This window comes from Dipodomys ordii, unplaced genomic scaffold, assembly GCF_000151885.1.
Source record: "Dipodomys ordii isolate 6190 unplaced genomic scaffold, Dord_2.0 Scaffold100, whole genome shotgun sequence".
Taxonomy (NCBI): Eukaryota; Metazoa; Chordata; class Mammalia; order Rodentia; family Heteromyidae; genus Dipodomys; species Dipodomys ordii.
In genome coordinates, this window is record NW_012267316.1 from 6,946,543 (window position 1) to 6,961,094 (window position 14,552).

A 14,552-nucleotide genomic window follows, 5' to 3' on the forward strand; every position below is an offset into this window, starting at 1 on the left:
TCTATGCTTCTATCAGAGAGAATGGCACAGTCCCATATTTTGTAAGGAAATGGAAAGACTTGGGAAAAAAATCATTTTAAGTGAAATAAGCCAGACCCAAGGAAACAGGTCCCATGGTTTCCTTTATTTACAATAATTAGTATACATCTAGGATAATCTTAGCAGATGAGAAGAATAGCTCAATAGCTATGTACACATGGCCATAAAAGATGAAGCTAAGTGAAATGAACTCCAAGTCATAGACACAAGAGGTTTTTCTTTGTTGTTGTTTTTAGTGTAGTATGTCATTTCTTGTCTTTTGTATGTTCTTCTCCATATGGTTTACCCCTGTTGTCACTGTATTTGCTTCTGGTACCCTTGTGTTGTATATACATTTATCTGCATTAGGGAAGGGAAAGGGAACAACAGAATGGTGAGACAAAGGACAAGGGGGAACCAATGCAACAGTGACACTCACAAGACAATATGTCGGAAATGATCTGTACAACTGTGGGGGGAGACGGGGGAAGAGGAAATGGGGGAAAAATGAGGGAAGGGGTAACAAGTTTGGCAAGAAATGCACTCATTACTTTATGTAACTGTAACCACTCTGTACATCACCTTAACAATAAAAAATAAAAAACCAAATAAAATAAAAAGTTAACTAGCTACATGGGGGTAGGGAAGGGTAGAGATCAGAACTATGGCTGAAGGTCAGCTTGGGCAAAAAGTTAAAGACCCCCCATCTCAACAACTAAGCCAGGCATAGGAGTACTCCACTATAATTCCAGCTATAGGGGGGATATGTTAGATGATTAGTCTGAGGTTGGCCCCAGACAAAAAAACATGAGACACTATCTGAAAAAGTAGTAGAGTGCTTAACAAGTTTGAGGTCCTGAGTTCAAACCCCAGTACTAAAAACAAAACAATTATCTTAGGAATAGAGTTAATTCATCCATAGGAATGGGTTAATTTGTTATAGAGTGAGCTCTCTTTTTATTCGTACCCTTCTGCCTCCCATCAGCATGCTGTGAAGATCCTTGCCAAATGTCACTACCACACTCTTAATGGCCCAGCCTTCAGAATGGTGAGAAATACATTTCCTTACAAATTCTCCAGGTTGTATGCAGGGATCCAGCATGGCCTGCAGCGATCATTAATCAGAACTGCAGGGACTGCCCCTAAGTAATTCTAGCCTGTCTTCTTTGCATACCTGCCCAGCATATCACAGATAAACAAAACTATTAGCATAATATGTGGAGCTCTCAGCTAGATCCTGGTGTTGTCGGTGCCACAAAAACAACATTTTTTATGTGAGCTTGTTATATAAACCAGGTTCATTCTGGTTGAATGCAAGCAAGCTTTGCCTGTACTACTATATAAAGCTTGCTAGCTTACTGTTGCTGTGACAAAATGTTTGAGAATGAACTTGGAGGGAGCAAAGATTTTAGCTCATGGTAACAGAAGATTCAGTCTGTGGTCACTTGCTTTTGGGCCTGTGGCAAAGCAGTCATGGTAGCAAGCATGGGATGGGAACAAAGCTACTACCCAGGAAGCAGAGAAAGAAAGGGGAAGGATTTGGGCTGGGAAGGTGGCTCAGTGGTAGAGTGCTTACCTTGCATGCATGCGGCCCTGGGTTCGATTCCTCAGCACTACATAAGCAGAAAAGGCCAGAAGTGGCGCTGTGGCTCAAGCGGTAGAGCGCTAGCCTTGAGCTGAAGAGCTGAGGGATAGTGCCCAGACCTAGAGTTCAAGCCCCACGACTGACCAAAAAAACAAAGGGGGTGGGGGAGAGGATCCAGAATCCTAATACCACCTTCAAGAACATGTCCCCAGTAACCCAGCTTCCTTTCACTAGGGACTACCTTCTAAAAGTTCCAGTATCTCCCAACAGGGCCAAAGGCTAGTGAGTACATGTACCCTTGGAGACATTTAAGATCCAAATAGTAGTAGCAAGCTTCCCTCCAACTCAAGTCGTAGGACCCACCACTCTTGCTGCCATCTATGACCTTCTTTGTAAGTCAATAAACTGCATGTGCCCTTCTGGAACTGTCTAAACAGCTCTGGCTTACAGTGTTTGGTTGTTTTACACTGGGTTTTCCTGGAACTCTGTGGTATTGTTATAGCAGAAGGAAAGAAGCAGTTACATTTTGGGGGGTCCAATTTTGTTCATGCATTTTGTGGTTTTTAGTTGCTATGTTTTCTTTTGTAGAGCACTTTAAAGACAATGAATTCTTTAAGTAACTTAGCGATCTATTTTTCCTGAACTCTGGGCCTGGGCACTGTCCCTCAGCTCTTCATCTCAAGGCTAGCGCTCTACCACTTGAGCCACAGCACCACTTGCAGCTTTTTTCTTTTTTGCTTATGTGGTGCTGAGGAATCGAACCCAGGGCCTCATGCATGCAAGGCAAGCACTCTAGCACTGAGCCACCTTCCCAGCCCCTTTTCCTGGTATTTTTGTTTTGTTGTTTTTTGGTCAGTCGTGGGACTAGAACTCTAGGCTTGGGCGCTGACCCTCAGCTCTTCAGCTCAAGGCTAGCGCTCTACCACTTGAGCCACAGGGCTACTTCCGGCCTTTTCTGTTATGTGATGCTGAGGACTGGAACCCAGGGCTTCATGCATGGTAAGCAAGCACTTTATCATTGAGCCACCTTCCCAGCCTCTTCCTGGGATTTTTATTTATTTTTTTAATTTTTATTTTTTTTATTGTGAAAATACTGTACAGAGGGGTTACAATTATCAAGCATTGTAGCCTCCTCCTTTGTTTCCCCTTCCCATCCTCCCCCTCCACCCCTTCCTGTGATTTTTAATTTTGTTCTTTTGACTGAACCATGTTTATATTTCTTTATGTGCCCTTCGGATATAAATATATATATATTATATATATATATATTTATTTATTTATTTTTGGGTCCAGTCGCGGGGCCTGAACTCTGGGCCTGGGCCTCAGCTCTTCAGCTCAAGGCTAGCACTCTACCACTTGAGCCACAGCGCCACTTCCGGCTTTTTCTCTTTTTGCTTATGTGGTGCTGGGGGAATCGAACCCAGGGCCTCATGCGTGCAAGGCAAGCACTCTACCGCTGAGCCACCTTCCCAGCCAAGGATTTTTATAGTTTTATATATTTGATAGTTTTTTTTTTTTTTTTAGGGGGAGTGCTGGTACAGGGCCTTGAACTCAGGGCCTGGGTATTATCCCTTAGCTTTTTTTGGTCAAGGCTGGCACTCTACCACTTGAGCCACAGTTCCACATTTTTTTTTTTTTTTTGCTGTTTAATTGGAGATAGAGAATCTGAAGTTTTCTGCCGAGGCTAGCTTTGAACTGCAATCCTCAGCTCCTGAATAGCTAAGATCCAGGTGTGAGCGTCGAATGCCTAGCTTTGTACAGGAGGGACCACTTAGATAAACTGGGGCTTGTATATTTTCACAAAGCCAACCTGCTGTTTTCATTTTCAGATTGATCTCTTACTCTCTCTGGTGTCCATTAGCAGTACTGCAGGTTCACTGGTGCTGCTGCAGTAAACTGCCTTTGTTCTGTAGGTTCCCTGTAATCAAGACGCCATAGATTCCCATAAGTGATCCAACTTAGGCTGAGACAGCAATCCTCAAGCTCTGAAAAGCCAGACTCATGGGAATTACATTCTCTTCTTCCTTAGAGAAAATCTATAAATTGGATCTGTGCCCAGCCATAGTAACCTTTGTGGACCTGCATGATGTAGTGCCACCAGAGTCCCCTAACTAGTTGCCCTTGATTTCAGTGGCTTTGGGGTAACTAAGCTATGGCTGTTCCATCAATGACTCAAGTCAAGTGTGGGAGTAACCAGTACCTTGGGTAGTATTCTGAAAAACACTACCCAAAAGACACGCGTTCCAGCCTTCTCCAACCCAGCCATCCAGCAGCTGTAAACTGGTGACTTCCTCTGCTCATGCTTGTTTGTCACTTTGGCTGGGGGGCAACCACAGGCAAAGTGACATGACCCTTAACCTTTCCGTGGCCATTTGGATCTGCACTTGATGAAGTGATCTTGACTGGTTTCTGATTTCTTGGCTCACGTATTAAATTGGTATCTCTGTGGGAATGCTTACAACGACAATGTTAATTGATGTCAATTCCCACTCAATATTGTCACCAAGAGGGAAAGAACTTACAGAATCCAGGATGATGAACATATCAAAAGGAATATTCTGATTTACAGAGTGCTGCAGGAAGATTCCATGCCCATTAGTATTACATGCCCTAGATTTACAGATGAGAAAGCCAAGACACAGAGGTAAAGCAACTAACCTACAGATCTGGAGTACACACTGACTGGTATGTGGTAGGCAACGGAAACTATCAGTCTAGATTACAAAAAACAAAAAGATACTTTCAGACCAAGTTACGAAATAAAATTTATTGTACAAAATTTACATTTGTTGTATGTGAGGAAAGGCTGGCAAAAACCTTATGTTTACTCCTTTGTCTCTGGGATTTTCTGTGACAAGTTAGGATTTCCTAATATTCTCTGGACAGTTAGTTGTGTTGGTATTAAGTGTCTTGGGACAAAAGGTGCAACAGATCAAAAAAGTGCAGGGGGAAGACCACTGCCAAAGAGCAGTCTCCAGGAGCTGGGGAGCTTCCAGGGTAATGCAGACGCTGTAGGATCTTCACTCTGTAAATGAACAAAATACTTTCATCCCTCAGTTTTGTTACCATATCTCCCTTCTGGTTTTGATACTTTTAGGTCTTACTGTTAGGAAAAAGTAATAAGTTCCTATGTTTTCATATCGAGTGAAGATATACTTCAAGTTTCAAACAATCTACATATGCCAGAATGGCTACAAATGCCTATTAAGTAAAATCAAATTAAAAAGGAATAGAAGTTGGAAAACAAAGTGACTAGCTTCCATTTTTCTTAGCAAAAGCATCAGTTACCCAGGATATGAAGCAGTCTTGTGGTGCTTCCGTTCTGCCTAAAGGCCACTGCATTCCTATGATGCAATGAACTCATCCACCGTCTTCATTAGGACTCACATAGCAATACTTTTTATTTCCCTAAAATAATACTAAACTTCACAGAATACCTGCTCATTTTTTTTTTTTTTTGGTCATTCATGGGCCTGAATTCTGGGGCTTGGCGCAGTCCCTCAGCCCTGTGTTTTACCACTTAACCCACAGCACCACTTCTGGCTTTTTCTGCTTATGTGGTGATGAGGAATTGAACCCAGGGCCTTGCATGCAAGGCAAACACTCTACCAATGAGCCACTTTCCCAGTCCTACCTGTTCATTCTTAAAAGAATATGTCTGGCATAGTTATTGTAGCACAAGCAACGAACACAATGAACTCAGACTTTCTTCTGAAAAATTGGTTTTAATCAACCAACTGTAAGAAATGGATTGGCTAATTACCTTATTTTCAGAAATTCAGCTTAAATTTTGACCCAACCCATCATTTATCTAGTATACTTATATAATATAGCAAATGCAAGTTGATGAATACATAACTAGAAAAATGATAGATATGCTGTAATAAAACTTACGCATGGTTTGATTATCTGAAGCCATTCATTTAGGTACCCGACAAGACCTAACGCATCTGGGATATTATCCCCTTCTGAAACAAATTTCAGCAGAATTGCCATTTGAATTTCTTTAGAACAGCTAAAAGAAATAAAAAGAACAAGTTAATATTCTTCCCCTGATAGAAGATGCTGATTCTAGTGTGTTAATTTTACAAGTAGGTTAACCTGCCTGGTAAAATTTTAGGCAAGGAAAAGATATAACATCCTAAGATGATTTGCTGGTCTACATTGCCCCATAAACATTCTATGTGTGGGACAACCAGGTAGCCTCACGGGGAATGTGCAAGTTGGTGTCTCACCCCAAGGGTACAGGAAAAACCATGTTGTCTATCCTTGATTATAGCACATTAGGACCTTCTGATCTACTCCCAAAACCTACTTCAGAAGATTGAAGAAAAAAAGAGACTGAACGAAAATAACACCTTTCTTATTAAAGTAGTGAAGGAAAGGTGCAAGACAGGGGAATAAAGAAAGAAAGTTTATTCCTTTTACGGATACTGTTACGTATTTCATACATGCAAAACACTGCAAATTTTATGAATCAATCTGTATAACAGTCCTTGAGGAAGCTCTAGTTGTCTGTTTCACAAATGAATTGATTCAGAACAAGAACCAGGACAGAATGCCAGGATTCAAACTCTTACATTCCTACTTAAAAGTGTGAACAGTGATCCTCAGAAAGGTAACAGAACCCACATCAGAAACTGTCATGAGGAATAACAGAGATCATGGTGGCAAAGTGCAGAGACAGTGACATATATATAACACAGACAATGGACATGTGAACTATTAGGATAAGGCAACAAACTTAGAGACAATGAAAATGCAGGATACCAATGGTTCATGCCTATAATTCTAGCTACCCAGGTGGCTGAAATCAGAGAGGATTGTAGTTTGAAGCCAGCTAAGATAGAAAAGTCTACGAGACTTTTATCTTCAGTTCACTCCCCAAAAGCCAGAGGTAGAGCTGTTATTCAAGTGGCAGAGCATCAGCCTTGAACCAAAAAAACTAAAGGACAGTATCAGGCCCTGAGTTCAAGCCCCCCAGGAAAGGGCACACACACACACTCAAGTGGTAGAGTCTACAGACACACACACACACACACACACACATGCTCAAGTGGTAGAGAGTCTACAAACACACGCGCGCTCAAGTGGTAGAGAGTCTTCCCAGCAAGGATAAGGCCACCAAAAAACCCCTACAGAGCTACCAAATAAAACAAAGCAGACTGAAAATATGATTAGCCTACAGGGTTTCTTTTGGTTTATTTTTGAGACAGAGCTTTACTACACAGCCTCAAATAGGTCCTCCTATCTCAGCCTCCTATGTGCTGGGATTTTAGATGTATACCACCATACCTGGGTAACCCCTAATTAAGTGGAAGAGGTATAGAGTAGAAGTGATTTAAAATAAGTCTAACTTCAACTGTCAACTTTCTATATTGCTATAAAGGCCTCAAAGCCAGTGATCAGTTGACACAATGTCGGTGCAGTTTCTGCTCTGCCAACAAAGCAAAACTATTTCCCCAAACCAAGAACTGTAAGAAAAACATTCAGAGTTCTTCTTACAGATTTTCTTAGAACTATCAGAAAATGTGCGAGGGGAGGGGGAAATGTAGTTGTGGGATGATAGGGGGAAAACAAAGGAGGAGGCAACAATGCTTGATAAGAAATGTACTCATTACCTTGCCCATGTAGCTGTAACCCTTCTGTACAGTATTTTCTTTTCTTTTCTTTTTTTTTGGGGGGGGGTCTAGACATGGGGCCTGAACTCTGGGCCTGGGCGCTACCCCTCAGCTCTTCAGCTCAAGGCTAGCGCTCTACCACTTGAGTCAAAGCGCCACTTCCGGCTTTTTTCTTTTTGCATATATGGTGCTGAGGAATCGAACCCAGGGCCTCAGGCATGCAAGGCAAGCGCTCTACCACTGAGCCACCTTCCCAGCCCCCTGTACAGTATTTTCACAATAAAACATAAAAAAAAAAAAAGAAAAGGTTTGAGTACAGGACTGACAACCACCTAGTTCCTAAGTAGGAGACTAAGAATACACAGGAGATTGTGTAAGCTCAGAGACTGGCTTGATACTCAGCTGGTTGGCCACAGATCCATCTCTAGCAAACAGAAAAGTAAAGTTTTTTTGCCTTGCTCGTATTATCTCACTTTGCCATCCTTAAATCTTTCAGAGGCTCTCAATCTTTGCATGGGCCTCCGAGGATCATGAGTCCTGAGAGTCAGAGAGGTCTGGTTTTTTGTTGTTTTGCCGGCCCTAGGGCTTCAACTCTGGGCCTGGGCTCTGTCCCTGAGCTTCTTTTACTCAAGCCTTGTGTTCTACCACTTGAGCCACAACACTACTTCTGGCTTTTTGTAGTTAACTGGAGATGAGTCTCTTAGACTTTTCTGCCTAAGCTGGCTTTGAACTGTGATCCTCAGATCTCAGTATCCTAAGTAGAGAGTATTTCAGGCATGGGCCACTGGCACCTGGTTAGGGAAGTCTAATTCTAAGTTCTTGATTTATTTAATATGATTTCAAAGAATTAGATTAGGAACCAAGTACAATGCAATATACACGAGAACCACATCTTCCATTTAGTTTAGTAACACTGATCCAGTTTTTAACTGAACCTGGATGAAAACTTGATATTTATGTGTATCCAAACTCTATAAAAAATAAAATATAAAACCAACCTTATTTTGAATATCAAACACCTTCTTCATAAAGGCTCAACACCTTGAGCATCTATGGATCTGAAGATATGAATCTGTCTCAGAGATATGTGGATGAAGGCAAAGGCTCAGGAACCCAGCAGCCAGGCTGCCTAGGGAACCCCTACCCAGCTCCAGGGAGGAGCCAACAAGTACTGGGAGTGAGGCATATGCTTGGGCAAGGAATACAGGGGAAGTCTAATTCTAAATGCTCTTGCTTCAGTTACACATTAGGAAGGCTTGTGGTCTGAAACTTACACTGCTTCTACTACTGCTGTGACACAAAAAGCCAGAGAAGTTTCAATGCTACACTCTGTTAAAAATGGAAGGTAAAGAATCATTACTTTGGCCTAGTGCCAAAGTAGTAGAAGAATTGTGGCTCAAGTGGTAGAGTGCTATCCTTGAGCAAAAGAAGCTCAAGGACAGCACCCAAGCCCTGATTTGGAGCCCCAAGATAAACAGACACAGACAGACAGACAGACAGACAGACAGACAGACAGACACACATACACACACACACGAAGAGAATGAATACTTTTAGCACTCCACTCGCCAACAAAAAACTATATATTTTTCTTAATTATACACAGAATATTCTTAGTATTTTTTATTTGTGTGCAGGTCCTTGTGCTTGAACTCCGGGGTCTGGGTGCTGTACTTGAGCTAGTGCTCTACCACTTGAGCCACAGCACCACTTTCAGTTTTCTGGTGATTAATTGGAGGTAAGAGTCTCACAGACTTTCCTGCCTGGGCTGACTTTGAACTGCAATCCTCAGATCTCAGCCTTCTGAGTAGCTAGAATTATAGGTGTGAACAAAAATGGCTTTAATGCCATTTTCGAAAAAGTTTAACAGGCTATATTAATTATCAGGATTCCTAAGATGTCACACTTAATACAGTATTAAATACAGCTTTTCAGAGACCAACCTACAGATAAAATTTAAATCTTTCTCCTGAAGATATTTTATAGAATACATTGATAAATACATTCCCAAAGGTCCAATAAGTAATCCAATATACTTTATTATATATAGAGATATAGATATATGTATGTACGTATATGTAATTTTTTGAGACAAGGTCTCACTATTTTGACCAGGCTGATATAGAACTCCTATACTCAAGTGATTCTCTGGTCACAGCATTCTGAGAACTGAGACTACAGATGTGAGCCATAGTACCAATTAAGTTTTTTCTTTTTCTTCTTCTTCTATTTTTTTGATACCAGAGTTTGAACTCAAGGCTTTGTTCTTGCTAGCCAGCCCTCAATCCCTGGAACCATACCTCTAAAGCAAAAAAAGGTTTTGGTTATTTTTGTTTTGATTTTTCTCTGGCCTGAAATCCTTTTTTTTTTTTTCCTTTGGTGTGCCAGTACTGAGGCTTAATTTCAGGGCCTGGGTGCTGCCCTTGGCTTTTTCACTCAGTGCTGGTGCTTTACGTGAACCAGTTCAATTTCCACAATTCTCTGACTTATGGCTGGGCTTAAGCCACTGTGTCCAGCTTTCATAGCTCAACAACTTTTTTCTCAGGCTGGCATCAAACCACAATCCTCCCAATTTCAGTCTCTTGACTAGGCAGGATCAAAGACAGGATTCAGAGGTGTGAGCCACTATAGCCAGCTCCTTTTTTATTTTTATGTCAGTTGTGGGGCTTGAACTCGGTGCCTGGGCACTGTCCCTGAGCTCTTTCTTTTTTTGGTTGGTCGTGGGGCCTGAACTCTGGGCCTGGGTACTGTCCCTCAGCTCTTTAGCTCAAGGATAGTGCCCAACCACTTGAGCCACAGCACCACTTCTGGCTTTTTTCTGCATACGTGGTGCTGAGGAATCGAACCCAGGGCCCTCATGCATGCGAGGCAAGCACAATACCACTGAGTCAACTTCCCAGTCCTCCCTGAGCTCTTTCTCTTAAGACTGGTGCTCTACCACTTTGAGCCACAGCACCACTTCTGGTTTTCTGGTGGGTAACTGGAAATAACAGCCTCATGCACTTTCCTGCCCAGGTTGGATTTGAACTGTACTACTCATGTCTTAGCCTCCTGAGTAGCTAGGATTACAGATGAGAGCCACCAGTGCCCAGCTTTTTTCTTTCTTTTGAGATAGGGTCTCACTATATAGCCCACATTACCAATTTTACTGTATTTTATCTTGTTTTGTTTTGTTTGTTGGTTGTAGGGCTTGAACTTTGGGCCTGGGTGCTGTCCATGTGCTCTTCAGCTCTAGGATAGCGCTCTATCACTTGAGCCACAGTGGCACTTCCAGTTTTCTTAGTGGTTTATTGGCAGTAAGAGTCTCATGGACTTTCCTGCCTACGTTGGCTTTGAACAGCAATCCTCAGATCTCAGCCTCCTGAGTAGCTAGGATTACAGGCATGAGCCACTGGCTCCTGGCACCAATTTTATTTTTAAATAAAATAAGTAACAAAATCCAAGCAAACTCACCTTTCATCGTAGAGTGCTTTTGTGATACCTCCTCCCGGAATACGGATACATAATTCAGAATCATTCATTTGAGGAATGCATGGACTTTTTTCCATTTCTTCCCAGTTAAGGCTCTTTATTTTATTTAGAACACCCTTTTGCATAGAAGGTGTCAGTAGGTACCGGAAGGGAGTACTAAAAACAATCAGATAATTTGCATTGTCAGAAAATTCACAAATATGAACACTTGTAAGTGGCAAATACCAGGTTTCTATGTAAATTGCCTTGATTTCCATATATCCTATTGCATAGGCAAAATACCAGTCTCAGCAGATTATATATTTAGGAGAGAAATTGTAAACAGAGGGAAATTTAAACCAAGGCAAAGCCACTATAAAAACAAATCTACTGCTGGGCACCGGTGGCTCATGCCTGTAATCCTAGCTACTCAGGAGGCTGAGATCTGAGGATCTCAGTACAAAGCCAGCTGGGGCAGGAAAAGTGTGAGGCTCTTATCTCCAATAAACCACTCTGAAAACTGGAAGTGGCGCTGTGGCTCAAGTGGTAGAGTGCTAGCCTTGAGCTGAAGAGTTGAGGGACAGCACCCAGCTGAAGAGCTGAGGGACAGCACCCAGGCCCAGAGTTCAAGCCCCGCTGACTGACAAAAAAACAACAAACAAACAAAAAACCAAATCTACTTCTAATAGCAACCTTCCTTTCTGCCATGATTCCTATGTCTATTTTGATAGTCCTAGAAATTAGCTCATTTTGAAAGGTGATTATGGACTTGATATTTTTCATGAGGGTGTATACACAGTAAACTAAAACTTAATAGTCAGATTTTAGAGTATAATGAGCAGTCTATATAATACTTTTATCAACTTTCTATGATAATGATAAAATGTAAGACCTTATATTTCTACTTTTAGGATACTTTGTCTCATATTTAAGGATTCACTCTGACATGCTATGAAGCTTTCCGAAAGACAAATGGATTTACACAATTACAGATGATTGAATATGAACATAAATGAAGATAATATATCAGTATAGTGTATCAGTTTAATTTTTCGAAAGTTCTCAGGCAATAGAGTGGGGGATGGGGCTCAAGTAGTGGGTTTGAACACTAGTGCCACACACACAAAAATTTATCAATCAATAAATCTTGGGTATCCTTTTTCCTCTCAGTCAGTCAAGTTCTGTGCAATGGCCATACACAAGGGCAAATACTATTGGTATGGTTCTAAAACTTTTCCCACCAAAACCTTCCCTGTACTCAGACATACTAACCTCAGAGGATCTACCCAACTATACTTACCTCTCCACCTACTCTACCAAATTAGGAGAGGTAAGGATATACATGGCTTTAAGAATTTATTTAACCTTTCAACAGAAAAGTGATCACAGAGTAAAGCATTAATAAAGACAGGAACATACCTGCGAAGCTGGAGATCATTACAGTGAGATGAATGGCTGCTCGAGAGAACAATAACCCTGGAACAATGACTACTTTTCACCCAGGAAAGCAGTTTTTCACAGAATGGCCTGGCTTTGTACTTTGTATGACAAGAAATAGTAAAAACAAAGTGAGATCTTAGTTATAAGAATATTCTATATAATACTTTATCAACTTTATGTGATAATGACAATTTCTGGAAAATAAAATTATTAGTACTGTCAGATCCACTATTTTTAAACTGCAAATAAAAAGGGCAGTGATTTCTTTATTTTTATAATTCTTTGAGAAATCTAGATTCCAAAATACTCTACTCTAAATATAATTTCCCTTTCTGTTACTTAAGTAATCTACTGTTAATATTTATCACACGTCATTGCTAGAAATTTCTGACTGAAATCTAATCATGAAGAAATCACTAGATGACTACAGAGTGATGGACACACGGCCTCCTTTCTCAAAATAATACAGGGAAAAATAGAAAGAAAGCCAAGACCTGGTGGCTCATGCCTGTAATCCTAGCTACTCAGGAGGTTGAGATCTGAGGATCGTGGTTCAAAGCCAGCCAGGCAAGGAAAGTCTGTGAGATTCTTATCTCCAATTAACCGCCAGAAAACCGGAAGTCTTGCTGTGGTTCAAGTGGTAGAGCGCTTGTCTTGAGCTGTACAGCTCAGGGACCCAGACCTAGAGTTCAAGCCCCACAATCACCACCACCACCACCACCACCACCAACAACAACAACAAATAGAAAGAAGAGGAGGACTATGACATGTGATTCTTTTTTTTTTTTTTTGCCAGTTGTCAGGCCTGAACTCTGGGCCTGGGTGCTGTCTCTCAGCTCTTCAGCTCAAGGCTAGCGCTTTACCACTTGAGCCACAGCACCACTTCCGGCTTTTTTCCTTTTTGCTTATGTGGTGCTGAGGAATCGAACCCAGGGCCTCATGCATGCAAGGCAAGCACTCTACCACTGAGCCACCTTCCCAGCCCAACATGTGATTCTTGACTGAATCCAAAACTGAAGGACATTTTGGAAATAAGTGAGCAACACTTTAAAAAAATATTTTTTTACTTTAGAGGTGATATACAGAAGGGTTACACTTACACAAATCAGGTAATAAGTACATTCCCTTTTATACAGTATCATCTGTTCCCTCATTCTCTTCCCGAGTAACACTTTATAATAAGTTATTATATGCTGATTTTTTCAAGTGTTATGGTTGTGACAAGAATGTCCTTTTTTGTGGCACAGAACACTGTCCACAAGCCTCATGCATGCTAGGCAGAGTCAAAGCCCTAGCAACCTGTCCTTGCTGTTGAAAGTATGAGCACTTAGGGGTGAAGTATCCTATTGCTAGCCAATTTCTGGATTATTTTACAGAAAATGTGTGTGTGTGTGTGTGTTTGCAGGCACAGAAAGATCAAGCAGGTGTGACAACATTTTAACAATTGCCAAATCTGAGTTACAAAATTGGGGGGGGGATCGCTTTATGAAAATGAAAAATAGTTACTAAAATTTAAAATGGAAGTGAAAAATGGCTAATTATAAAAAAGACAGCAGGTGTAAGGGGATTTAGCTCTGTAGAAGAGTGCTTGTGTAGCAAGTGCAAGGCCCCGAGTTTGGTTCTCAGCATTGAAAAAAGAGAGAGGGATGGGAGAAAAAGAGGAGGGGGGAGTAGAAAGGGGAAAAAAGGAAGAGAGGGAAGAAAGGGAAGAGAGAGAAAAAAGAAAAAGAGAAAGAGACAGAGAGAGACACACAGAGAGAAAAAACAGTATAACACCAGAAAGAGGCAAGTTGCCTGAAGTAGAATGCTGTCTCCAGTTCTTCAGGAGTGTATGCCTCAGGAAATTGCTTAACTTTCCTGGGTTTCACTTCTCACCTAATGAATAATGCCAGTAGCTGTCTCATGGAATTGTGAAGATTAAAGTAGACTAATATATATATTTCAAATAGTGTTAGTGTACAAAAACCATGCTCAGTAAATGTTTACTATTTAAAAATCATTCTTTATTTACATCTCCAGATTTAACTTAGAAGTATATAAATTGCCTATTTCAATTTTTTTGTAGGTTGTAAGGCTTGAGCTCAGGGCCTGAGAGTACTGTCCCTAAGCTCTTTTGCTCAATCCTAGCACTCTACTACTTTGAGCCACAGCAACAATTGTTTTTTTGAGTAGTTGATTGGAGATCAGAGTCTCAAAGGGACTTTTCTTCCCAGGCTGGTTTTGAACCATGATCCTCAGATCTCAGCTTCCTGAGTAGCTGGGATTACAGGCATGAGCCATCAGCGCCTGGTGCCTATCTCAATTTTAAAAATGACATTGGGGGGCTGGGAAGGTGGCTCAGTGGTAGAGCGTTTGCCTTGCATGCATGAGGCCCTGGGTTCGATTCCTCAGCACCACATAAGCAAAAAGAAAAAAGCCAGAAGTGGCGCTGTGGCTCA

General features: G+C 41.3%; 1 protein-coding gene across 1 annotated transcript in view; it reads right to left on the reverse strand.

Annotated features, from left to right (window-relative positions):
• Positions 1 to 4,420: 4,420 nt before the first annotated feature.
• The window catches only part of Psmg2 (proteasome (prosome, macropain) assembly chaperone 2), a 25,273-nt gene continuing 15,141 nt past the window's right edge, over positions 4,421 to 14,552 (reverse strand). Inside the window, exons 4-7 of the mRNA XM_013027156.1 lie at positions 12,094 to 12,212; positions 10,678 to 10,851; positions 5,498 to 5,618; positions 4,421 to 4,628 (exon numbers count right to left, since the gene is read on the reverse strand). Coding sequence (XP_012882610.1) covers positions 4,536 to 4,628; positions 5,498 to 5,618; positions 10,678 to 10,851; positions 12,094 to 12,212 — 507 coding nt within the window. The 3' untranslated portion in view covers positions 4,421 to 4,535. The remainder of the gene's footprint in view (positions 4,629 to 5,497; positions 5,619 to 10,677; positions 10,852 to 12,093; positions 12,213 to 14,552) is intronic.